General features: G+C 44.4%; 1 protein-coding gene across 4 annotated transcripts in view; it reads left to right on the top strand.

Moving 5' to 3' along the window:
- ATG2A (autophagy related 2A) overlaps window positions 1–27,383 on the top strand; it is a 141,524-nt gene that overhangs the window by 111,277 nt on the left and 2,864 nt on the right. For all 4 annotated transcript variants that reach the window (XR_014465701.1, XR_014465700.1, XR_014465699.1 and 1 more), the window contains exons 29-39: window positions 6,610–6,733; window positions 6,823–7,040; window positions 7,148–7,377; window positions 11,880–12,015; window positions 12,222–12,434; window positions 13,547–13,648; window positions 13,776–13,860; window positions 13,943–14,072; window positions 18,044–18,116; window positions 19,923–20,005; window positions 27,173–27,294. Coding sequence is in view for 1 of the 4 variants with exons in the window: in XM_083165116.1 (XP_083021242.1) it covers window positions 6,610–6,733; window positions 6,823–7,040; window positions 7,148–7,377; window positions 11,880–12,015; window positions 12,222–12,434; window positions 13,547–13,648; window positions 13,776–13,860; window positions 13,943–14,072; window positions 18,044–18,116; window positions 19,923–20,005; window positions 27,173–27,294 (1,516 nt within the window). In the remaining 3 variants the exon portion in view is untranslated. The remainder of the gene's footprint in view (window positions 1–6,609; window positions 6,734–6,822; window positions 7,041–7,147; window positions 7,378–11,879; window positions 12,016–12,221; window positions 12,435–13,546; window positions 13,649–13,775; window positions 13,861–13,942; window positions 14,073–18,043; window positions 18,117–19,922; window positions 20,006–27,172; window positions 27,295–27,383) is intronic.

The following is a 27,383-nucleotide window of genomic DNA, read 5'->3' as shown; positions in this document are numbered from 1 at the left end:
TTATGTCTCTTATATATCACAGACATTTTCTACAGCACTTTACAGAGAATATTTGAACATTCACAACAGTCCCTGCCCTAGTGGAGTTTACCATCTATATTCCCTACCACATATACACGCACAATCTATCCCTTTCCTTCAGTTGACTATTTTGGTATCCGGTCGACATGAAAAAAAACGTCAACATGAGTTTTTCACATTTTTGTGTCGATGTTGACACCTGTCAAAATGGACCCACTTAGTGTAACATGTAACCTTGCATGGCTTGCTTCACTCGCCATACTTCGGACCTAGTGCTTTGCACACTTTAACATTCTCAACTGTAGTACACGTACAGTATGAGAAAGTCTTAAATGGCTTCTCTGGGATGGACATTTACCCTAGCTTTAGCCATCTCCAGTGTCCGCGTCCATTGTTGTTCTCCGGTGTTGATAAGTCAGCCGCCGTCTCTTTCCTGGGGGATAGTGCCAATAAAGGAGCACTGAAAGGATGATTCACATCACAATAAGTATTGGGGGTTATTCTGGTTCACTCCCAAAGGAAAATCACTCTTAGATGGACAAAATCATATGCATTGCAGGTGGGGCAGATGTAACATGTGCAGAGAGAGTTAGATTTGGGTGGGGTGTGTATTCAAACTGATATCTGTAATGCAGTGTAAAAATAAAGCAGCCAGTATTTACTCTGCACTGAAACAAAATAACCCACCCAAATGTAACACTCTCTGCACACGTTACATCTGCCCCACCTGCAGTGCACATGGTTTTGTCCATCTGAGAGTGAATTAGCCTTTGCGAGTGAACCAGAATAATCCCCATTATAATAAAAACACACTTTTCATTTGATGTTACTTTAAATCTATATATTATGCTGTATTTCCCTTTTATATAACCCTTATACAAAAAAAGGACAACAGTAATCACAATGTAGACTTAGGGGTAAATTTTAGTAAAGCTTCTAAAAATGAATTTGGGTTGATGTTACAGATTCTGAGGTAGATTTATTATGTGTCGATCAGGGGAATATGCGCTATCCCCATGCGTTATGTCAGGGATAGCTCTTTCCCTGATCTATGACACCCGCTGTTCGGGCAGGAGGCATAGCGCAGGGCCTATATTTTATACTGCGCACCTGCCTCCTACCCAATGTATGAATGGTCAGCATCGCTGACTGTTCCGCCCCCTGCAGCTATCGACTTCGACAGCTGCAGGTGGCGATGCCCTATGCCCACAGCAGGGACAGCTCTGTTCCTGCTGCTGGCTCTGAGCTGCGCTGGGGATCTCTCGTGAGTAGCGAGGTCCCGCGCATGCCCAGTCCAGCCGGCCGGGGAGAAGCAGACAGCTCGTCAGTATTAACTGATGCGCTGTCTCCAGGAGGGGACATCGCCAGAGGGGGCAGTTAGCGCTCCACCGCTGCTTTGGCGGGCAAGATGTTAGTACATCTTGTCGCTCTCCCCTCCTGCTTCGCCTCACTAATGAGGCAAAGCAGGAAGTGTTATTACGGCGCGTTTAGCGCCGCTATAATAAATCTGCCCCTCTGTCCATTATCTCTTTATTGCATCTTAGATATGAGTTTGCTTTGGGCAACATCACCTCTTTTAATTTTTTAGAAGCTTTAGTAATTTATTAGTCTGTACTGGGTTTGCTGTTATTGTAATTTTTTTTTTTTTATTAAACACAGAGGTGTAAATTAATTAGCATGTGTAGGTTGTGTATTCCTATACTCTATAGCTCATTAGTGCTTGTCAACCTAGACCTTGTTGCATTTAGACGCCCACAATCGTTGACTCTCTCATTAAGGGCCAGATGTACTAAGCTTGAAAAGTGATAAAATGGAGAGTGATAAACCACCAACCAATCAGCTCGTAACTGCCATGTAACAGGCTGTGTTTGAAAAATGACAGGCAGGAGCTGATTGGTTGGTGGTTTATCACTCTCCATTTTATCACTTTTCAAGGCTTAGTACATCTCCCCCATTGTTTGATGGGCTGGTTATAGAACACCGGCACTTTACATTGCGCTTTTACCTTGGGATGTAAGGGGTGTTGAGTTTCTAAAACACTAATGTTTCTTTCGGGTTGAGCTTACATTTGTATGTGGTACTTATTTCATAATTGATGGGCTTAGAGATGTATCCTACCAATAAGATGGCTACCACTAATTGTGTCCTATACACAGCGGGGATGCCTGCACAGTACAAGTATAGCTGAAAAGCTGTGCGCAATGTCTTAGATGGCGCATTTATCTTTGGATGAAGGCTGATCAGGGTCAGGTTCAATATACAAATTGGTAGCTCTATGCAGTATGGCCAATTGCTTACTACTGTATGCCTACTATGTACTGTGCATGGAGAGAGAAAAAATATAAATGAAGCTGTAAATGAGAAGCCTTTCCTGGAATGGCCAAATTATAGACCTCCAGCTGTTGTGAAACTACAAGTCCAGCATGCCTTGCCACAGTTTTGCTATTAGGGAATGCTAAAACTATGGCAAGGCATGCTGGGATGTGTAGTTTCACAACAGCGATTAGGTTTCACCAAAGCCTTATATATGTCACAGCTGTACCGCTTATGTCTGTGATGGCTAACCTATGACACACCAAGGCACTTTGACTGACACGCAGACACAGGTCCAGAAGTGCGCAAGGGAAGCGGCTAAGCCAGCACACATGCTGCGCTGCCAACGGGAAGGGGACAGAGGGGGCGTCGCCTGTCCGCTGAAGGGAGCAGACATGTACGGCGCTAGCTTCCACTCCTATAATCCACCCCTGCTGTTGTAGTCGGGCCTGTGGAAGCGCTGGCTGGGGACTAAAGACCCACCTGCCGCTGAGTCTTGGCACCTGGCCTGGAGGATCGACAGAGGCTACCATAGAAGCTTTGGGCGAGGAGAGGACTGGGCTCCGGCGTCCTGCTGCTGCGGCAGCCATTTTGAAGGGGGAGACCCTGCTCTTTCTGTCCAGGAGAACCACAGATTACCCTCCCTGGGACACCTTTCCCACACATGGGCTTTGTTGCTTTTGGCACTGGTAGCTGCCTTTTTGACAGACAGTGTATTAGTGCAGCCTTCTTAAATTATATATTGCTCTTTCACATTGACGTTCATATAAAGAATGGGCACCACAGTGTGTGGCATATGTATAATGGGCATCACGGTGTGTGGCATATGTATAATGGGCATCACGGTGTGTGGCATATGTATAATGGCCATCACGGTGTGTGGCATATGTATAATGGGCATCACGGTGTGTGGCATCTGTATAATGGCCATCACGGTGTGTGGCATCTGTATAATGGGCATCACGGTGTGTGGCATGTGTATAATGGGCATCACGGTGTTTGGCATCTGTATAATGGGCATCATGGTGTGTGGCATCTGTATAATGGGCATCACGGTGTGTGGCATGTGTATAATGGGCATCACGGTGTGTGGCATATGTATAAAAGGCATCACGGTGTGTGGCATGTGTATAATGGGCATCACGGTGTTTGGCATCTGTATAATGGGCATCACGGTGTGTGGCATCTGTATAATGGGCATCACGGTGTGTGGCATCTGTATAATGGGCATCACGGTGTGTGGCATGTGTATAATGGGCATCATGGTGTGTGGCATCTGTATAATGGGCATCACGATGTGTGGCATCTGTATAATGGGCATCACGGTGTGTGGCATGTGTATAATGGGCATCACGGTGTGTGGCATGTGTATAATGGGCATCACGGTGTGTGGCATATGTATAAAAGGCATCACGGTGTGTGGCATGTGTATAATGGGCATCACGGTGTTTGGCATCTGTATAATGGGCATCACGGTGTTTGGCATCTGTATAATGGGCATCACGGTGTTTGGCATCTGTATAATGGGCATCACGGTGTTTGGCATCTGTATAATGGGCATCACGGTGTGTGGCATGTGTATAATGGGCATCACGGTGTGTGGCATATGTATAAAAGGCATCACGGTGTGTGGCATGTGTATAATGGGCATCACGGTGTGTGGCATGTGTATAATGGGCATCACGGTGTTTGGCATCTGTATAATGGGCATCACGGTGTGTGGCATCTGTATAATGGGCATCACGGTGTGTGGCATGTGTATAATGGGCATCACGGTGTGTGGCATGTGTATAATGGGCATCACGGTGTTTGGCATCTGTATAATGGGCATCACGGTGTGTGGCATCTGTATAATGGGCATCACGGTGCGTGGCATGTGTATAATGGGCATCACGGTGTGTGGCATGTGTATAATGGGCATCACGGTGTTTGGCATCTGTATAATGGGCATCATGGTGTGTGGCATCTGTATAATGGGCATCACGGTGTGTGGCATATGTATAAAAGGCATCACGGTGTGTGGCATGTGTATAATGGGCATCACGGTGTGTGGCATATGTATAAAAGGCATCACGGTGTGTGGCATGTGTATAATGGGCATCACGGTGTGTGGCATCTGTATAATGGGCATCACGGTATGTACAATGGCTGCAAATAACCCCAAATTATTGATATTTCTTGAAGTGACCGGCGACTCTAGGAAGGCTACACTTTTTTTTTTTACGATTTTTGGACACACCAAGCTGACAAGGTTAGCCATCACTGGCTTATGTACTAGTCCTTCTGTTGGTGTTACACTGGCTAGCTGTGAGTGTAAAGACTTTGTGTACTGTTCCATGTGTGATCGCCTCCTGCCGCAGTTTTGTGCTGACAGACAGTATCAATGAGCCGAAAGACATTTTGCAAATGTTGTGCTTAAAGTCCATGCCTTTACAAAGAGCAGTTATTGAAAAATATGTGGTCCAGTTGTATATTTTAGTTCTTAAGAAAACACACATGTTCTCTAAGCTATTTTGCACCTGGTCTAGAGCCATATATACAATCTATACAGTACATTGTGTTCATATGTATACTCACTCCAGATGTGTAAGAATGGCATCCCCCAAAGCAGTAGGAATTTTGTATTTATTTTCACATTCCTGTGTTGTGAGTTCCTCCCTTTTAAATTGAATCTATTGAGTTAAATCAGTCTGGCTGACGTATTGGGTACTTAACTGGATTAAGAGTGGAGTAGTATACAGCCTGAACAAGTAGCAAGGTCTCCTGACATCAGTATCCATCATTTCAGTTACATATTGTATTCTCCTCAGAAGATTTTGTCTCATAGAGAGCCAAGTTAAGTTTGCGCACTACTTCAAACTCCAATGCACTCAGCGCTATACTGTAGCTTTGAAACCCTATTTTTTTTCTAATATGGTGTTTATATTGACAAGCTTTTATGGGGTGTAAAGTGTAGTTCTGTGGTCTCCCAGGCAGGTTTACATTTTGTTCCCCAAACAAATTTTTGGTCTTTTTAAAATATTAATTTACATAGAAACATAGAATTTGACGTCGGATAAGAACCACTTGGCCCATTTATTCAGCCCATTCATTTTTGGCAGGAGCCAATTAACCTAACAATATGTTTTTGGACTATGCAGGGTTATTTTTTTAGGTACTTTTTGCCTATGTTATCAATTCGGCACTGTCAAAAAAAAAAAAACATGAAGATGAGCAAATTACTCACCGATCCATGTGTTTTCTGCGAAATTGTGGACATTTTAGCCAGTCCTTAGTTTTCACTGATGCAATTTCAACTAAAATAAAAATGGTAAACTGCACGGCAAAAACAGACAAAAAAAAAAAAAAACACAGGCAAAAATGCCCGCAATTGAATACACAGGGATTTTTTTTTTCGACCAGCAGAAAAATACAGGACAAATTGAATACCCCCCTATGAGAGGAAACTGAAGTACCTGGAGGAAACCCATGTAGGGGGATAATATACATAGTTAGGGCCATGGTGGGATAAAACCCATGACCTCACTGCTATGAGGTAGTAATGCTAACCATTCATACTGTGTGCAAGTCTCTGTCTTCCCCTCTGTGCACTGCTGCTGCTGAAGATTGTTATCCCTAACATATGCATATATACTGTAACTCTGAATTAACTGCCATCCTCCCCAGTAATTCATTTCGGATCACCTACGCCAAAATGCTGGTCCTGTCATTTTAGATTTTTATTTTGATTTAATTTGAAACTTGGGTTCCATAGTGATAGCACTTTTTTTTGTATTCTTTGGGCAAACATGTCCTATGCCACTTGACCAGTTTTAGAACACATCTGTCTCTTAAACAGATATGGTGATGGCTGGAACTCGTCAACATGATTTCATAATAGTTCTTCCATCCACGTGTTTATGAATTAAAGAATGAGAAGAAATCTAGCTCCCACCTGAATACCCATAGAAGCCCATGTGACTACTGTTGGCCTGGGAACCAGATGGAAACCATCAGGGTCATTTCAGACCTGCGCTTAGCTGTTAAGCAAGATACAGGGAATGAATATCTGGTCAATGTTGCTGCAGATGTTGTTATTAGTGATTTGCATTGTTAAACAATTTTGTCTGTTTGAAATCTATCTTAATTGATGGGTGTATCTTTCGTAATAGTCAGCCTGTTGGGGTGCCGTTGATTAAAATAAAATGAGAATAAGTTAAAGGTATAAACAGATTATTTAATCAGTCCCAACAAACAAAACCGATTAATTCTAATAATTATGTTGATTTTTTGCAGCCTCCAGAAGGTCCATCCCCAGTCCCTTCGTGTTTGCCTGCAGAGACCGCCCAAATTAACCAGGGAGATTTGACTGATGCTCTAATAGACACTGGGAGGAGCAGTCGAGAACATTTGGAATCAGGTGTGTAGCAGGAGGAAGTGACCTTGTGTACAAATCACAGCACTGACAAGCCCACTTATACCACCACCCAATATTTTTTTATCTTAAAGGGGACCCACTTTTCCGGCAGAATTCCCCGGTGTCTGTGTACCTATTCCCTGAAGAAGCTGCCTCCAGGAACAGAAGTGAGAGCAATCCCCTATCTCCACCACCGCCTGATTCCCGGGTATCACAGGAGAGTCTTGGTGGCTCAGACACAAGTGGAGACAGCGAGCTGACGGACACAGATGATTTCTGTATCCTTGATGCCCCTGGTATTGGTGTGCCAGTGAGTATTAATGGCACAGTCTGCCGTAAACACTCAGAAATGTAATTGTCTGCCTACTGCATTCTGTATAAGCCCGCAGTAAACGTTTGCGATCTTTTCTTCCATAGCCTAAAGATGGAGAGCCTGTGGTTAGAAAACTGGTGGATTGCCCCATATTGGTGAAGGACGGACACTTTTCTCGCCCAATCGGCAGTACTGATTTGCTGAAGCCGCCAGCTAAATTCCCTGTGCCAGAGACACGTATAGTTCTGAGAGAGATCTCTGTGGTGTGGCACTTGTACGGGGGCAAGGATTTCGGTAGCAGCCGTCCCAACTCTGCTAGAGCTCAATCACCAAGGTAAGAAAGAAAAATGTGCATCTAAGGCAATTCACATTTTCCATTAGAACTACAAAAATACTCAATACAAAAAATCAACATATAAACATGATCAAAGGATTGCACTCATTTAAGTCGTAAGGCCCCACTGTTTTTTTGTTACTTATTTAGTAGTGTAGATATTTTTTTTATATATATATATTTGATATTAGCAATTTAGTATCTAGATTGCTTCTACTTCTTTGTATCCCTGCAAGCTTCACTTGTAATTATTGGCTTCTGACCCATATGAGGATAGCAAGTGTACAGAGTGTATGGATGTGTAATTTTTGACAATCCTTATTATTGGGGATTCAACTGACCATAATAGTCTTTGAGGTTTAGAGCACTATATATGGGTACATGCCCAACCATTTTTTAGTTGGCATGTGGAAGTGTCACCTACAGTATTGGCAGTGAAGCAATTTGCCATCCATTCGAAGGACCAAAAGTACCAGTCCGTACACAGGAAGTGCTGCACTTTGGGTTCCACAATCGTGGGATTGGGTGTGCCGTACCTCACGTTCCTCAGCCGCCGGTTTGGTGGTAGTAGAAAAGGGGGCCAGGGGACAGATCTTTTCTGTAGGTGTTGGTGGTGTTATACATTATAGTGCTTTGATATGCTGTTGTAACTTCTGATAAAGGCCATAATTTGACCAAAATGATGAGGGAAAGAGAATGGTACTGTATTTGAAATTTGATACTATGCCTGAACAAATATACTCATATAGTTAACAAATTCCAGCCCTCATAACCTTTCTGCGTGGGCATGTGGGCTGGCCCTGGAGACTCTTCTAGTACTGCCACCGACTTCTCAGGGGTCTGAGTGCTGAGGTTAATGTCACGCTGTACAACCTGGCTCCTGTCATTGCAGAGGAGTTAGCATTTTATTATCACCCCCAAGAAAGGTTACACCCGTGAGTGGTCCACACTCCCTTTGTGGTCCAACTGGTTCATGGTGGAATTCATACCACTATCCATAATGGGTTCTGCACACATCCCTGTTGTCAAAGCCCTCTTCTCTTCACAATCCACTCACAGCTCTCCTATACTCCAACACTCAGTGACCATCTTCGTCTGCATACTCCTCTCCATCATTGGCCTCAAGCCTCTAGTTGTATGTTAATTGATGCCTCACTACTTATATTTAAGCTGTAATGTGTATTGAACTGTGGCGCTCTTTATTTGTACTCTATTTTTGTTATTTATTCAATGTTATGCCAAGTTTTGTCTCCCAGTACTGTTCCTTTGTATGGCGCTGCGAAACACTTGTGGCGCCTAATAAATAAAATTATAATAATAAATAATAATAGTAACATTACTTATTCCAAATAGCAGAGTTCCAATCTTACCTCTCTTGATTGCTGCCTTAAGTTTTGAGCCATATACACTCTCTATAAGAGCATACAGCAGCTTATATTCATTTGCCTTCAAGAGAATAGAAGATTAGCTCCATATGCTGACAGTAAAAGCTGTTCAATTAGAACACATATCTGCGGATTGGCCTAAACATTATATAATCGGTCTATGGAATAATGCAGAAGCATTAGCCAGTGAGCGACTTCAAATGCTCCTACGACGGTCAGATTAGGAGATCTGGATTTTAATTCCTGCTTAAAAAATGCCCAACCTATGACTCCCTCAAAGACCGCACCACACTGAGTTAAAAATAGCTCCTGGTGTACAGGGTGGACGCTAATCTGATAATCACTCTGGGAATCGGAGAGTTTATCTGACCTGCAGATTGATCTGTAAAGGGTTTACCCAGCTTAACGGTCATTAACAAAGTCTCTACCGCACTTCCAAACTTGTTCTCTTAGAGTTGCAAGCTGAGTCAAGTTAATGTGGATGTGGTGGACATGCAGGCGCCAGCATTAAACATGAGGTTCATTTTAATGGCAGTCTCTCAGCCCTAATTTCATATAGGTGGAGGCAGCAGTCCGTTCTATGCTTCCAACATTACTCTTTCTTTATAGCAACAATTCAGAAAGTTTTATCTGAAATGGATACGTTTTCATTTGTTGGCCTTTCATTTGAGTGCTTACAATTAGCACAAATATCCTACTCTATGAACCACTGAACATGATGTAGATGGTAGAACAGATTATCTAGTTGGATAGAAGCCCCATTTAAAAAACGCTCTACACAAGCTGAAAATGGAGAATTAGGGGTGAAAACTTCAGTAAAGATTATATGGCTTTTATCTCGTATGTTGTAGAATATCCCCAAATGTAGGTAAATGTTGACAGTTTTTTTTTTTTTTTTGTAGGCCAACAAACATTTATTTTCTTTACAAACTTTTTATATAACCCATTTGACTCTTCTGAAGGAACCCTAGAGCAGCAGTTTTCAACTGCTGTGCAAAGGCACACTAGTGTGCGCTTGTCAGATGTGCCACCGCCCAGGACATGCCATTTGCTCAGCTGCCAATATCGTCAATACCAGGCTCGGGCAGCACAGTGCTCTTCCGAAGCTAGGCCTGTGACCTCCGACTTCACAGGACTCATAGCTCATGTCTGTCACATTGTCTTGCTGCCCGTGCTGCTATCTGCTGCCTAACAGTGCTCCTGCCACTGAGGGGAAAACTTATCTGGTGGAGTGTGTGGAATTTCTATGGGGGACAGCATGTAGTGGAATTAATGGGTGGGGGGACAGGATGTGGAATTACTGCAGGGTCCAGTGCATTTCTTTCATTACTGTGGTAGACAATGGGCCTTATTCTAGTTCACTCTTTCTGACAAAATCCTTCTTAGATGGACAAAACCATGTGCACTGCAGGTGGGGCAGATGTTACTTGTGCAAAGAGAATTAGATTTGGGTGGGGTTTTACTTCAAAGTGAGATATATATTGCAGTGTAAAAATAAAGCAGTCAGTATTTACCCTGCACAGAAACAAAATAATTCACCCAAATCTAATTCTCTCTGCACATTTTTGTACATGCAGTGTACATGGTTTTGTCCATCTAAGAAGGATTTTGTCAGAAAGAGTGAACTAGAATAAGGCCCAATGTGTGTGTGTGTGTGTGTGTGTTTTCCCACTCGGGGGACAGTGGCAGGCGCTTGAGGGTGGAAACCGGATGTTTAGTGGGAGTGCTAGAAAAAACACGCTCGTTCCAGGAAAAAAAGGAGTGTCCGGGAAAACACTAGGTGTGTCTGAGGGGTGGGTGTGTGACGTCCGATCCAAGACGGATATGCCTTTTTCCATCACACCGCCGCTACTCCTGCAATAACTTGTTCCCAGTCCCAAAATCCTTCGATGCTGAGCCTGTTACGATGGGTTTTGGACATAGTCACACGGCTGCGAATGGATGTGAAGCCATGCACACCCATTCGCACAGCGAGCAAATTGATTTGCAAGGCAGAATTTCACTCTAGGGGTGGCGGCTTAACTGAACGCTGGCCGTGCAAAGTCGTAGCCGTGCAATCAGGTCTGAATTACCCACCTTGTTCGGGGTTTCACAAATTGAGAAAAGGTTGAAAATCACTACCCTAGAGGAACAACCTGGATTTAAGTCTCAATCTGGTTTATCTTGCCTTCTTGCCTGGAACTAAATAAAATTCTTATGTTGCGATTTCCCACTGCTCTAGTAGATCTTTAATAAAGGAACAAATGATGTACTGTATGCAGTGGTTGTTTGTGTTTTACCTGTACCCTTAGTTAAGGCAATTTAACCAGTCTGCCTTACATTTAGAGACCACCACTGCCATTCCCTATTTCTCCTCTTCTCCATGATGACGATACAATTGTATTAATTGGACCCTGGTTAGTGCCTGGAAGCAGGAGAGTGGTCTGTAATTAAACCATATCTTGGTGATCTCTCCTTCTACCTTCAGATCAAGGAAAACCTATATAAACGTTTCTTCCACTCATACATGCTCTGCTCTAGGATACACACAATTTCCCTTCAAGCTTTAGATTTATTTTGGACACTCAATTGCATGTTTTGCTGACATTTTAGAATTCATCCTTAAATGGCCCTTCCTATGCCCTTCTTCTGCGATCATCCCAGCAATGCCAAGCCAAATAGCATACTTATCAAACACATTCTCAGTAGTCCATTTCCTGTACAGACTCCACACTCGCCTTTCTCCACAACTAATAAGATGTGGCATATTACTCCATGGGGATGCATTTAGCATCCTGGCTGACGGGATGCCGGCAGTCAGAATACCGACATCAGCATCCTGACCAGTGGCCAGAAGATCGGTGCCAGAATGTCAATATTGATGAGGATGACCACAACAAAATCTTGACTGCCAGTATCCTGATCATAAGTATGCGGAGGGGGATAGGCTTAGGCTTTATCGGGGAAGGTAGGGTTAGGCTGGGGAAGCGTTGGGCTGTAATAATGGAGGTTAGTCACCCTCTTACAACATCCAACAATTACACCAAAAGCCTTTGATTTCCAGATGCAATCACCTAGCACTGAAGGAACCTGCATATAAAATAATTGCTGGTAATTTTATTACTTTGTGTTCTGCAGGTCAAGAGCGAGTATGCCAAGTGCCCGCGGTTCTCCATCCCGATCCTCTGTCACCAACCGCCCTCAGAACACATGGAGAACACAAGGAGGAAACGGCAGGATTCATGACATATTAATGGAAATCCAGCTGACCAAAGTGAGTATTTGCCAATTAACCTGTCCTTATGTCACACCCTGTTATGTCCTGATTAGGCTTTGATGATGATTGATCCTACTGCAGGGAATCCTTTCATATAATATGTAAAATTTCTTTCCCAAAGGAATTATTGCACCAAAATGTTATTTAGTCCAGATTTCTAACTGCTATGTTTTACTGTCTAATGGGAAAATCTTATTTTATAGGTGAGCTTCCAGCATGAGTCATACCCAGCACCTTCTGAGGCTGCTGGGACAGAGAAGCTCCAAGTCGGTGAGGTGGAAGAAGTCCTCCTTGCACGTCAAGTGTTTATCGTTCAAGAGCTAGAGATCAGAGATCGTCTGGCGTCTTCCCATATCAACAAGTTCTTGTACTTGTACACCAGTGAAAAGATGCCTCGGAGGGCTCATTCAAACATGGTAAGATAGGGAGGAAATACCTGGGTGTGCAGGAGAGCTAGGAGGTCGGACATAATAGTATGGGAGTTGGTACAAGGAAGGACGATAACAACAGTGTGGCTTTACACCTTGTAATTAGGATGACCATTGCAGAAATGTATACCTTTACCATACTGGACAACCATGAATATGAAATAAGCAGCATTGGGTATCATCATCCATTTGCGATTGCTCATGAATAGGACATTTCAATGTCTGCAGTGGCTTTCATTTACTGTTTTTAGCTATTGAGACCACAGGGGTAGATTTATTAAGCTTGGTGAAGGGAAGTGTCTTGTTTTTATCACCGGCCATTCGGCTCCTACCTGTCGTTTTTCAAAGCAAGCCTGTAACTTCACAGTTAGGAGCTGATTGGCCGGTGATAAAAAACCAGACACTTTATCACTTCACCAAGCTTAATAAATCTGCCGCTCAATTCCTAGCTAAAAAGGCTGTATATTATTTTGGACATGTCCACTTTCAGGACGAAAATCCCATTCCCCACTATTTACAGAACAAATCCTATTATAAGTAAGGGGTTCCAGGCCCAATTGTGGTTTTCCTGGTGATGAGCTTGTCCACATTAATCTATGCCTGGAGGCGGGGCCAAATGTTTTGACACGAGTGTGGTGCAGACCTGGACAGCATAGTAAATACTGTGCGCTATAGATCATGCCCATCCTGTGCAGCCTTGATACCACCACAGTCATATGCCCATATTTACTTCCCTGTGAATAGGATACCGGCTTAATGCACACCTCCTTTATTCCTGGGCCTGATACAACACATACAGTTTGTGCCCAGATCTAGTATCCTGCCCATAATAGCCCAATAAACACCATTGCAGTTATGTGCCCTATGTAGCCAATGTGTAAGTATTATTTATTTATATATTTGCCCAAAAAAGGTGTCCACAGTGCCACATGGTGATCAACAGCAGGTCCTCTGTTGTCATCTTCCTTTGCCCATCTTATAACTTACCTTTTCATTATACTTATAGTGTATCATTAATAAAATATGACCGAAAATCACGTATTCAGTTTAGAATTGCATTGCTTGTTTTTACCATTTTTCATTATATGACTTGCCTTTAGCTCACTATTAAAGCCCTCCATGTACGTCCCGAGACTGGGTTGGGGGGACCCGAATGCTGCCTTCGAATGTCCTTAATGCCACTTCGCCTAAACATTGACCAGGTGCGTGTCCTGTCTTCCACTATGCTCACACTCTATGCCGCCATTTTTTTCTTAGCCATTCGTGACTAATTTAGTGACCTTCAGCCCCCACATTGTCTTTCCTTCCTCTTCTCTCATTCATCTCCAGGATGCCCTTTTCTTCCTCAAAGATTTCTTTACCAGTTTGGCTACTGGTATTCAGCCGGTGGTTCCTATGGAGCTAGGTTCAGATAGTAAGTATTTCAGGTGCTAATATTGACCGCGTATCAGCCACAAATGGTATTTTCCCTTATTAAGATGTTTTTTTATGCCTAGCTTCTCACTTGGAAAGCAATCGCAAGCCAAGTGCCTCTGAGTGTGAATCCGGACTGGAAGCCTCATTAGATTCCAATGAGGAGGACACCTCATCTGTCAGCTCAGCGTCTGATCAGCCAATTTATTTCAGGTACAATAAATACTATGGATGCACCCCGAAAGCATGTGATATATTTATACAAACACCGCAGCGGTACCGGCAAAGAAAATTGGCGCACAATTTATCCACAATATATCAAAAAGTATGATTAAAAATTTGATATTTGTGACACATGAAGCTCCCAAAAGTAACTCTGTATCACTCACACAAATATAATACAAATAATCATGAATCAAAGAGAGCGCAATTGCCACATTTAAAAATATATAGGCGACTATGCCCAGCGTGTATGGACAGCGATGGCCGCTGTCATCGCTGACTGCCCAGCGTGTATGGACAGCGATGGCCGCTGTCATCGCTGCAGGGAAAGCCGCTCAGTGCATACACACTAAGCGGCTTTCCCCATGCCCGGAGCCGACGGATGGGGGAAGACGTCGTTGCATAGCGCAGAGCTATGCAAAGCCATCCTGAAAGCCGCTCATCTGCTGGTGTAACCAGCAGATGAGCGCCTTTCCCGGCGATGATGCAGGAGCGCGCAGCAGCACTCACCGCTCATCGCCGGGGCATACACACTGGGCGGGTTTGAGCTGAAAGCCGCTGAAACCTGCTGTTTTGAGTGACTTTCAGCTCAAAGTCGCCCAGTGTGTATGGGCCTCAAACAGTACTTTATAAAAATTCAATCTTAGATAACACTTAATAAAGTGAGACATTAGGCACAAATAATTACATTTTCCTCAGTCAGATCTACAGTACATCGAGAGAGAATAGTACCAAGCTCATGGATAATTAGGGTACTTGTTTCCTAGCACGGCCACACCGATCATGATCGTGGGCATCGTTAGTAAAAATCGGGCGCATCGCGGCCATCGCATGCACTAAAAAATCGGGTGCGATGGTACCGACGCGATGCCCGCGATTTCCCATAGGAAACAATGTTAAATGCCTCAATTTACCCGCGATGCCCCCGATTTCCCATAGGAAACTATGTTAAATGCCTCAATTTACCCAAATCATCATAGGGAACAATGGTAAATGGGCCACAAACCCCCAAAAACACCCCTGAACAGTGAAATGTCCCCCCAAAAGTAGTTTACGCCACCCCACGATCAACGCGAACCCGAAGCGTGGCGAGCGCAGCGAGTCCGCGATGGGCGGCGGTACGCGTCCTCCGACCTTTTCATACCCCCACTATCCACGTCGGTGTGGAGTTGAGAATAGAATAGCGTGGCGAGCGCAGCGAGCCACCGAGCCCGAAGCGTGGCGAGCGAACGTGGATACCTGTGAAGCCCGCGAAGGAACGCGTTTACCTGTGAAGGTATCCGCGTCCCCTCGCGGGGCTCGCTGCGCTCGCCACGCTTCGGGTTCGCTGCGCTCGCCACACTATTCTATTCTCAACTCCACGCCGACGTGGATAGTGGGGGTATGAAAAGGTCCGAGGACGCGTACCGCCGCCCCTCGCGGGCTCGCTGTGCTCGCCACGCTTCGGGTTCACGTTGATCGTGGGGTGGCGTAAACTACTTTTGGGTTTGTGGCCCATTTACCATTGTTCCCTATGATGATTTGGGTAAATTGAGGCATTTAACATTGTTTCCTATGGGAAATCGGGGGCATCGCGGGTAAATTGAGGCATTTAACATTGTTTCCGATGGGAAATCGGGGGCATCGCGTCTGGACCATTTAAGCCTTTTTTAGCCGCCTGCGACGCGCCCGACGCGATTTTGACTTTTTTCAATGGGAAATCGGGGGCATCGCGTCGGTCGCGTCGCAGACCACTAAAAATTACACCCGATGCCCGCGATTGTGGCCGTGCTAGGAAACAAGTACCATAATTAGTATTCCAATTAGCGGGTTTTCGTTAGCAGCATGAAATATCTTTTGTAGAAATTAATTTAAACAAGGAGATTTTACTTTAAATTTTTCCAACAATCGGATAACAGCGGCGAATGTTGAACAGGCTTTTATAGCAGATTTCAATGACACTCCGATATATCACTCTGTCATATATGAGGTGTAAGATCAGAGTGTCATATGCTATAAAAGCCTGTTCAACATTGGCCGCAGTTATCTGATGGTTGAAACAGTAAAATCTCAGGAATGCCAATTGATTGGAGAGACTTTCTTTGTTTAAATTAATTAATTAAATTAATTTCTACAAAAGAGATTTCAGGCTCCTAAGGAAACCCCGCTAATTGGAACACTAATTATCCATGAGCTTGGTACTATTCTCTCGGGATCATTACTGTACATCTGACTAAGGGAAATGTAATTATTTGTGTCTAATGTCTCACCTTATTAAGTGTGATTGAATTAGGCTTAAGCCTTTTTTTTTATAAAGTACTGTTTTATGTGGTACCAATAAATTGTTATATTTTTTAATGTGGCAATTGCTCTCTCTGATTCATGATTATTTGTAATTTATTTCAGGTACAGAGGGATATTGAGGAATTGGTGGTGAACAGAGTAGTGATTGCATTGCAGTGGACATTGGTTGGGGTGGTGCACATGCGTTTGTTAGAAAAGAATAAGTATGGCTTGTTCATAGAGGAAGTAAGTTTAAGACTATTTCCATAGTGCAATACATGAGAAGGGGATCATAGTATTAGATCAGTGTTTTTAATGTGCTGTTAATGATGAATGTGACATTTTGTTTAAGGGATGTTTTCTAATAGGTAGTGTTACACATGGGCGCAGGGCCGGTGCAAGGCACCGGAGCGCCCCAGGCGAGTCGGGGTGGGGGCGCCCCGGTGCGGGGGGGGGGGGTACCTGTCCTGCTGCGGCGCTGTGTATTTAAATCTGGCGGCGGAGGCAGCGGGGGTCCCTGCAGTCCATTAGAAATCACGAGGGGCTATGCGGAAGCGCTTCTAGTGTGAAAACTCTGGCAGCACGCTGATTGGCTGAGATCAGCGTGCGCCGTGCTGCCAGAGTTTTCACACTAGAAGCGCTTCCGCATAGCCCGGCGGATAGCGCTCGTGATTTCTAATGGACTGCAGGGACCCCCGCTGCCTCCGCCGCCAGATTTAAATACACAGCGCCGTAGGACAGGTACCCGGGCGGCACAAAATGCCGCCCTCCAGTGGCCGGCGCCCTAGGCAAATGCCTAGATTTGCCTAGTGGTGGCGCCGGCCCTGCATGGGCGTTATAGAGGAAAGCAGAGTAGGAAATATTGTCATAAGACAGCACCGTAAGGAGCATGGGGAGAGATTTGGCAATTCTTGGAAAGAGATAAAGTGGAGAGGGATAAAGCTCCAACCAATGAGTTTCTTTATATCAAAAAGAGTAGACAATGTTATAAAGGGTCTTTATAGAAGAAGAACAGTAGGGAACATTGGCATAGATAAAAGCAATCGGGATTGTTTATTTTTGTGAGGTTCTTTTATATTTTGGCTATAACAGATAAAGAATGTTATTTATATTATCACAAAACATTGTTCTAGAAGAAAAAACAAGCGCATACTATTATAGATCTCTTTAGAAAGGAAGTAAAACTATTTTTTTTAAATTGCTCATGAAACACATTAAATAGTATAAGGAAAATAAGTAGAGGTGCGGCATGCATGTAGAGGCAGGGCGGTGGGGCATGCATGTAGAGGCAGGGCGGTGGGGCATGCATGTAGAGGCAGGGCGGTGGGGCATGCATGTAGAGGCAGGGCGGTGGGGCATGCATGTAGAGGCAGGGCGGTGGGGCATGCATGTAGAGGCAGGGCGGTGGGGCATGCATGTAGAGGCAATGCGGTGGGGCATGCATGTAGAGGCAGGGCGGTGGGGCATGCATGTAGAGGCAGGGCGGTGGGGCATGCATGTGACGGCGGGGCACGCATAGAGAGGCAGGGCGGCGGGGCATGCATAGAGAGGGGGGCCTTTAGGGCATGTATGTAGAGGGAGGGGGGAGTAGGGAATGCTGCTGTAGAGGGAGAGGAGGGAGTAGGGCAGAAAGAAATTTTAAGAAGTAATGTGATTATCATTCTTCATTATCACATTTTTTTTGGACCCTCTTTTTACAGAGAATTTCGCTTCACCTCGGAGGTTCCAATATGGCTGGACTACCAAGGCAAGCATGTTTCCACAGAGCAGGTGGTAAGTGATTGGTAGTAGTATTAAATTTTATTTATATGGTGCCACCAATTGTCTGTACCAACATATAAGAAAAGGTCACAATAAAACAAAAGTATTTCCAGGTAAACGCACTACAAGGGGGGAAAAAATCAAACCATGAACTATTAGACCAAAAAGTGGTCTCAACACTTGGTTGAGAAAACCAGAGCGCTTATTGCATGGGTTGCTTCCTTAGAAGCAGCTGCTAAAATAGGGGATGGTCAGTCCCCTGGAAATACACAAAAGGGACAAAAGTTTTATAGCAGCGCTCAAATGATAGAGTGGGTGAATCAATTCAGGTTTAAAATAAATTTTTTAATAAAACATAATAGACAGTAAACACCTAAAAAACCATGGCAGCAGGGGTCTCCTGATCCTGTGAACAATAAATGGATGGTGAACCAATAATAACCTGCACTGTCCACGTTTGGCAGTAGTCCCAATCTTGGATGGAGTCCACGCGGCAATAATCCTGGAAACTGACCGAGGGAGGGGGGATTGGTACTAAATCCCGGCGTTCAAAATCCCGACCGCCGAAATCCAGACAAGAGGGGGATGTGGATAGCCCCCCTTGCTGGCCCAGTGCCTCGCTGCACTCGGCACACTAATTTATTCTCCCTCTGTGGGTGTCGTGGACACCCATAGAGGGAGAAAGTGTCGGGATTCCGACCGCCGGGATTCTAACTGCATCCCCTGGGAAGGGTGTACAGAGCCGCATACTGGGGAGACAAACAAGTGGATGAAGGGCTCTACTCCTGGGATGGTACAGTCTAGAGGAGTGGGTGGGTATAACTGGGAGGTGAACTTAAAATGGGGGGTGGGATGGAGAGGGCTTGGTGGGCATTATATAATCAGTGCGTTTTCTGTGCATGTTTAAAATAATATAGAATGGTACACAGAATGATATGGCAGGAGAATACGAACAGAGGAAGCACAGGTGAAATCTTCGGTAAGGGGGTGGGAGAAGGAAACCAGCAGAGGTAAAGCGACAGTCAGAGAGATTGAGATGATGTCAGAGTTAAGGAAAGTGTGGAAGAGTAAAGTTTTTTTGAATGCTAGGATGATGATGAGGAGGAGGAGTGATTGTATATGAAGTTGAGGACCTTAAACTAGATTATGTAGGTAAAAGGGAGCCAGTAAAGGAGTTGTGTAAAGCAGAGTAGGGGTAAGTCAGAGCAACAAAATAAGAAGAGAAGCAGCAGCAGAGACACTGAAGAGAGGGGTAGAACAGGGGGGCAAGGGCTGCATTGGTGGGACTAGAGATGACAGAAGAGATACCCATATATTAGTTTGATTGTTTGTCCCTTGTTTGTATGTACTGCAGATAATTATCAATTCACACTCGTTTTCTATAATAACACTCATTGGTTCAATACAAATATTTATACAAAAAGAAGAAGAAGAGATGGATTGAGAAAAGGTTGGGTTTTAGCGATTTTGTAGAAGCAGCAGGATTGGGAGATTGGCATGACACTATTTAGTTTGGACTAGCACTGTGCAATCCTAATATGCTTCCCTGTACTGGTCACATTGGTGGGGATCCCTGTGCATGCAGTGCTGGTATGTCATCTCTTCCAAAGTCACTCCTAAGGTAACTGTTAATATTTTAGATTCGTTTGCTTGCCTGCTTTGCTCACATTATAATTGAGCAGGGCTGTATGTATATACAGTATGGATACATGTGTCCAGTTTATACCACAATGTAACATTGTGAACACTATCAACACTAACATATAGTACTTGTAAGATTTTGGCTGATGTTAATTCAAGACATTTCTTTAATTTTAGGGTACGTTTGCTGGAATATTTATAGGACTAGCCCAGTTGAACTGCTCTGAACTGAAACTGAAGAGGCTGTACTGCAGACACGGGTAAGACTGACATATAGCATCACAATGTGCACTATTACTGAGTTCCATACAGTCAATCCTTGTTTTTGGTTTTCATGAACTTTTTAAATTAGAGTGTTAGAGGGGCAGTCAGACCGGCATCACACTATATTGTATGACAACAAGTCTTAGATAAAAATATGCTTCCTAATCGTTCTTGGCCCCCGGTGCAGCCACGATGAAGTAAGAAAGTCCATCAATTCCTGTTCCTATTAAATGAAGTTATAGTTCATAGCAGGTGCTTGAAAGTGGGGTATAATCTAAAGTGAGACACCACATAAAGTCTCCCTAGCACAGTGCTGTTCTCCAGGTATTCTATCTGTACATAAAGGGGCCGTAGTGATTCCAATTTGGCTCCAACCCCGATGGTCGGGTTTTGCGCACTCACATCCCAAAAGGGGACAATAATCGGACAGGTCCACCATATATCGATCATCAAACCCCTGCAGCCACACCCATATTAACAGTCAGGTGAAGAGGACGTGAACTTTTTATTGAGGCTCTCAGGAGTATAGTACCAACCATAGTAGATATTATAAGCCAGGCACCTTCAAACTATGGCCCTCCAGCTGTTGTGAAACTACAAGTCCCATCATGCCTTGCAACAGTTTTGCTATCAGGGGATGCTAAAACTATGGCAAGGCATGCTGGGATGTGTAGTTTCCCAACAGCTGGAGGGCCACAGTTTGGATATGCCTGTTATAAGCAGTCTCTTTACTTTTGGTAGCAATAGAGCTTTTGGCTATACCCAGTCTCATGTCATCCCAGGCTTTAACAAGGTACAGGTGGGAGACATTCTTCACAGGAAGAGGAGCAACAGAACACGAGGACATGCACTGAAACTAGAGGGAGGAAGATTCAGGGGAAATGTGAGGAAGAATTTTTTCACAGAAAGAGTAGTAGATACTGTAAGTGGAATAGCCTCCCAACAGAGGTGGTAGACGCAAATACAGTAGTACAATTTAAACATGCTTGGGATAAGCATATTGATATCCTTACAAAAAAATAAGGATGAAATACGGTTTGAGGTAACATGTTTAAAAAAAGGGGCAGACTAGATGGGCCAAGTGGTTCTTATCTGCCGTCAAATTCTATGTTTCTATGTTTCATCCAGAGGAGGTCCTAGGTCTCGCTCCCAAGCAATTTCATGAGGTCTCAAGGAGGAGGGTAAGCTAGCATCAAAAAGGAGGGCAGAAATCTGTGAGATCACGCCATTAGATAAGGAGCCCCGTTTACAAAGACTTTCAAAAGGAGTAAGAGCACCGAGAACATGGAGGGAGGGTAGGGAATATAGAAAATAGCAAATTTGAAGTAATTCAATGGGGTTCAGTATCAGAGATGGGGTTTTCTGTTGTAGTGTAGACAGAGCTAGCGATTGACCCTGGTCGGAAAAATCAGCAGGAAATTTAAACCCGACCTTCCAAATACGGAACCTTGTAGTAGATAATCCAGGAGGAAACAGGGGATTGTGTCAAATGGGGGTCAAGGGAGATGTCGGGGAGGTGAGTTTCATCTTGAGAAAGTGGGAATCCCAGAGTTTAGTGTAGGGAGCAGTTTAGATGTAAGTAGAGGGACGGTGTGAGGAGGGTAATCCTCATAAGTGAGTCAGGTCTGGGAGATTAACAATGTCAAGCCAGGAAGTAGAGCCAGGGGGGGCATAGGAAGCAATCTTTTAAGAAACATGACAGGCCGGATAGTAGAGTTTTGTCAGGCAGACCCCTACCACCTCCCGCTACCGTATTACAATTTTGGCTGTAATACGTGGAAGTCTATGGTACCAAATCAAGCGAATAAGGGCTTTTTAAATATTATTAATAAATGAGGCATGAACAGCTACAGGGAGGGTCTGGAAAATATAGAGCCATTTTGGGATTATATTAATTTTAACAGCTATGTAGCTATGAAATAATAAGTTGATTCCATGAAGCCAAATCGGTTTGCATCCTAGAAAATAGAGGTGGGAAATTTTCATGAAATAGGGAGTCATAGCGGGAAGTCATATAAATCCCCAGAAATTTGATCTTTTTCGTTTGCCATGTGAAGTAGAGATGGGCAAAACGGATCTTTTCGCGGACCCGGGTCGACCTGGGTCGGTCAGTGAAAAGATCTAGATCCTTTGGGCGGCTCTGCGGCTCAGTTTGTGTAAAAAACACAGTTATTTATGGTTTGAGTTAGTGTACCATACCTCCCAACATGACCCTTTCCAGGAGGGACACAATGCTCTGTTTCTGGACTTCCCTCTTAATGTTTGATTGTTATTACCTGTGTGGAAACACCTTTCTTATCCATTTACCTGTTTAGAACAGGTAATAGCAATCATTCGTTAAGAGGGAAGTCCAGAAACAGAGCAAAGTCGTAGGTCAGAGATGGGGAACCTTTGGCCCTCCAGCTGTTGTTGGACTACACATCCCAGCATGCCCTGCTACAATTTGCTATTTGGCCATGATAACACTGTTGCAGGGAATGCTGGGATGTGTAGTCCAACAACAGCTGGGGCCAAAGGTTCTCTAACCCTGACCTAGGTGGTGCACTTAACATAGATAGTCGTTTGGTCGACTGATCTAGGTCGACATTAGGTCAACAACACTAGATCGACATGCTGAAAGGTCGACGTGGAACAAGATCGACATGGTTATAGGTCAACATGAGGAAGGTCGACAGGTCATAAGGTCGACATGGGGATTTTCACTGTTTTTTGAGCCGACATGTGCCGACAGGCGGTATTTCATGCCCTACCTTCCACTAGGGCATGGAGTGAGATTATAATAGTGTGGCGAGCGAAGTGAGACACTGTGCCCAAAGCATTGCGAGCGATGCGAGGGTCCGATTCTCACTTCCAACTGTGTCCATGTCAACTGTGTTGACATTCGGGTCAAAAAACAGCGAAAACCCCATGTCGACCTTATGACCTTCCTCATGTCATCCTAACGTCCATGTCTACCTTTTCCCATGTCAACCTTTTCCCATGTCGACCTTTCTGCATGTCGACCTAGTGACTGTCTGACCAACGCTTGTCTGACGAACAATCCAGTTCCCAGGACCTGGGTAGAAGTCCCGTGTAAAGGGACACGGTGTGTCCCATTTACACTGCCGCTGACAGGGGTCTGACCCGCTGAAGACCCGGGGTTTTGCAGCGGTGTAAAAGGGGTATTAATTTGCTCGCTGCCAAGGGAGACTAAATTTGCTCATTGCCGAGCCCCCCCTCCCCCCCCCTAATGAAAGTTAAAAGAAGGCCCCCTCCCCCTCCAAATTAAAGTTAAATGTACTACACAGCCCAGCAAACACAGATCTAGTAAAAAAAAAAAAACACATGTGCACTGCCTAATTTATGTCTGTGTGTCTGTGTGTTCATACTTCTACTACACACCTTTCTGTGATACTACTGGTGAACTCAGGTGAAGCAATCTTGAAATGCCTGCCAGTGCCAATGCCTCTGCTCTGCTTAGTCTGCTCTGCTGTTGATGTGTAGTCACCAGACCTCCCTCAGGGCTTCCAGATTCAGAAGAATCTAGATCTGCACGTGACACAGCAGCAGCAGCAGCAGCACAAGCAGCCAATTAGAAGAAAATATCTCAGCTGCCAAAGGGGGCAGTGCTGAGCTCAAGCAATGCAATGTGCATTGTATTGTATGTAATGCTAAGCGAAACCGATCCGGATCACCATTTTGGGATCGGCGGCTCGTTCGTTCTTTTGATGGATCCGTTCAAAAGAACCGGATCGTTCGCGAACGACACATCTCTAATGTGAAGTTAAAATTAGCTTTAAGGTTTTCAGCTTAATAAGGGGGAACATGGAGCAGCATGGCTTCAGACTTGGAGTTCTTTATCTTATAGACGGAAACTGCGTTGTAAGGAAACCTAAGGACAGAAAAAAGGTTAGGGAGGGAGATCGCTGGTTGAGTCACGGAAAGGAGAATATCGTCCGCAAAGAGAGATATCTTGGGATTGGTGTGGCATTCTTGCACACCACTAATATCGGATGGGAAGCAAGTGGTTCAATTATAAGAGCAAATATTCGGGGGAATAGGGGGCAGCACTGTTGATTGCCATTACAAATGTGGACAGTAGCAGAAGATATAAAACCAGGAGACCCGTGAGAAAGTCACCAGGGAATCGGTACATCTGTCAGAATGAACTTAGGTCTACAGTCATTAGGTCGACCCCATTAGGTCGACTGGCAGGAAGGTCGACCTGATTTAAGGTCGACATGGGCCAAGGTCGACATGACTTAAGGTCGAATTTGCATAAAGGTCGACATGAGGAAGGTCGACTGGTCATAAGGTCGACATGGGTTTTTCACTGTTTTTTTATCCGAATGTCGACACAGTCGACATGGACACAGTTGGCAATGAGAATCGGACCCTCGCAATGCTTCGGGCACGGTGGCTCGCTTCGCTCGCCACAGCTTTAATATTCCTCCTCCACGCCCTAGTGGATGGTAGGGCATGAAATACCACCTGTCGGCACATGTCGGCTCAAAAAACAGTGAAAAACCCCATGTCGACCTTATGACCAGTCGACCTTCCTCATGTCGACCTTTATGCAAATTCGACCTTAAGTCATGTCGACCTTGGCCGGCACTGCGCTACAAACAATGGTACTGGCACTCACATCAACATGAATATCTTGCTGGGGTGACAATCCGGGGTAGGGAACTTGCTAGCAGGTCACTACTTTGTATAGTAATACAGAATGGAGTCACTCACCAGTCTCAGGCAAATCAAGGTTGATTTATTCAGGCAGCATGGCAATATTAGTGGGCATCGACGTTTCGGTCCGCCTCTGGGACCTTTTTCAAGATCTTGAAAAAGGTCCCAGAGGCGGACCGAAACGTCGATGCCCACTAATATTGCCATGCTGCCTGAATAAATCAACCTTGATTTGCCTGAGACTGGTGAGTGACTCCATTCTGTATTACTATATATATATATATATATATATATATATCTCATGAACCGTCCATGTTTGAAAAAGTAATATACAACTTTGCTGCTGCAAACCAAGTGCACCTGGCGGTGGCAGCTGGTGCGCTCAGATTTGTAATAACATCAGGCCAAGGAGGGAAAACTATATATAGTTGTGTCCGAGAAGAAAATGTAACAACTGCTCATTATTCCAGAAAGTGTTATAATGCTATTAGAGGTCCATCATGTAACAGTCTTTACCCATCTTCCTATTGGTGGCTGTCCAATAGGATATGATACTCTAAGAATACACAAAGAACCAGAAGCTACCGATACATCTAGAAATCTATAGGCCTTTGCCAACCTGGTGAAGGACTGAATAAGTATGGGCTTCATGGAAGCATAGCCAGGAAAAAGCCCATTCTCTAAAGAAAATCAACAATAAAATTGCAACATGGGCCAGGCTTACATATTTGCCTTTGAAGATAACACCACACCCCTGTATTAATGTCTACCAGACCAATGCTTCCCAGGTGGAGTTGATTAGAAGGTCCCAGTGCTTCTGCAATGCTGGTGTTTGGTACATTGTGTATGTGCTGGACCCGTGCTGTGCATATGTAGTATGGATACACTACAGCTTCGGACTGTCAGTGATTTGGTGGAGGCGATGGCCTCTTGTTGGAGAGGGATTGGAATAGGATCTCCTTCTGAGGACATCAGCCGGCCTACACAACTCAACGGGTCGTACAGTCAGCCAATGGGGTAGCAGATGATCTGATACTGTGTACTAGTTTGTTTCTCGGATCTGAAATGTATGCAAGAGGCATGACCCCGCCTGCTGCATCACTTTATTGGTGGTATCAGACACAATAGCACCACCAACTACATCTGAAACAGACCCAGAGTGTTTTAAGACTAATTACAGCATATCACCATAAGAACCCCATACTAACTGTTTAGCAGTGATGATTTCAGTAAGCAATGTATTATTATTCCTTATACCCAAGTATTGTACAGAGGGAATGTGACACCATCTGTCTGACAACAGAATTTGCGTAAAATTCATGGATTGGGAGAATATCAGTCACTAAATGGCTTCAATAGACAACAACCAGGTCTTGTAACGGTTTTCAGACCACAAACTGACAGATAATAGTGCTAAAAGTTCTTGCTGCTTAATCATGGTTGTGTGTTTTTCACACATGTCTTCTTCATGTTTCATTATTTGTTGAATGACATGGTAAACTCTGTTAGGTGCATACAATTCCCGGTACTTGTTTCCTATCACGGCGCCCACGATTTTGATCTTACAGCATCTCATCGCATCGCATCGAATATAGTGGCATGCGATGCGATTTTTAATTGTACAAGCATCAAGATGGGTGCTTACAATGTTAAATGCACCCCCATTGTGAACGCCACCCCTACTATCAACGCGTCCTCCGACCTTTTCATAACCTCACTATCCACGCCGGCGTGGAGTTGATTCTAGATAGTGTTGCGAGCGCAGCAAGCCACCGAGCCCGAAGCGCGGCGAGCGCAGCACAACTTGTATTCCGCGTTCCCTTGCGGGACTCGCCACACTTTGGGCTCGGTGGCTCACTGCGCTCGCCACACTATCTAAAATCAACTCCACGCCAATGTGGATAGTGGGGGTATGAAAAGATCGGAGGACGCAAACCGCTGCGCTCGCCACGCTTCGGGGTGGCGTGGACAATGGGGGTGCATTTAACATTGTAAGCACCCATCAGGGTTGTACAATTAAAAATCTCTTCGCATAGCATGCCATTTGATGTACAATCCGGCTCATTTACCCGATTATCGCAAAGCATACCATCGCATGTAATGGTATGCGATGGGCGCCGTGCTAAGAAACAAGTATCCAATTCCCTCTGTGGGTCCTGCACAAGCAGTGAAGCAATGCGAGGGTTGTAGAGGTATACTGTAGCACACTGAAACATCAAAGAGAATGCGACTGTCATCACTGTCACATAAGAAATGATGGTGACAGCAGTCCCATTCTCCCTTACCAGGTTTAAAGTTCTGTGCAGAAAAATAATAATGGGTAGAGTGAAAATAAAGGTTTTCTTGTTTCCAGGCTTATCTTTCATTTGACACGATGCTCTTTAATATTATACCCCTATTTTTAATGTCTATTTATTTAATTCTGATAACCATATTTGCTTATTCCCTTTTACATATAGATTAATCCCTTATCGTCTGATATTTTTCATCCATTCCCATAGGTTGCTTGGGGCAGACAAGGTTTTCTCTTATGCTCTCAATGAGTGGTTGACTGACATCCGCAAGAATCAGTTGCCTGGAATTCTGGGAGGAGTGGGCCCCATGCATTCTGTTGTACAGTTATGTAAGTAACCTATATCTGAGAGTGAGGCTTCCGCAACCACAGCTACATCCATTAGTGCGAATGCCATATGAAGGCCTGGCCTAACGGTT

Source organism: Crinia signifera, chromosome 11 (genome assembly GCF_055691185.1).
Source record: "Crinia signifera chromosome 11, ASM5569118v1, whole genome shotgun sequence".
NCBI classification, from domain to species: Eukaryota; Metazoa; Chordata; class Amphibia; order Anura; family Myobatrachidae; genus Crinia; species Crinia signifera.
This window is presented reverse-complemented; position numbering and strand designations above follow the sequence as displayed.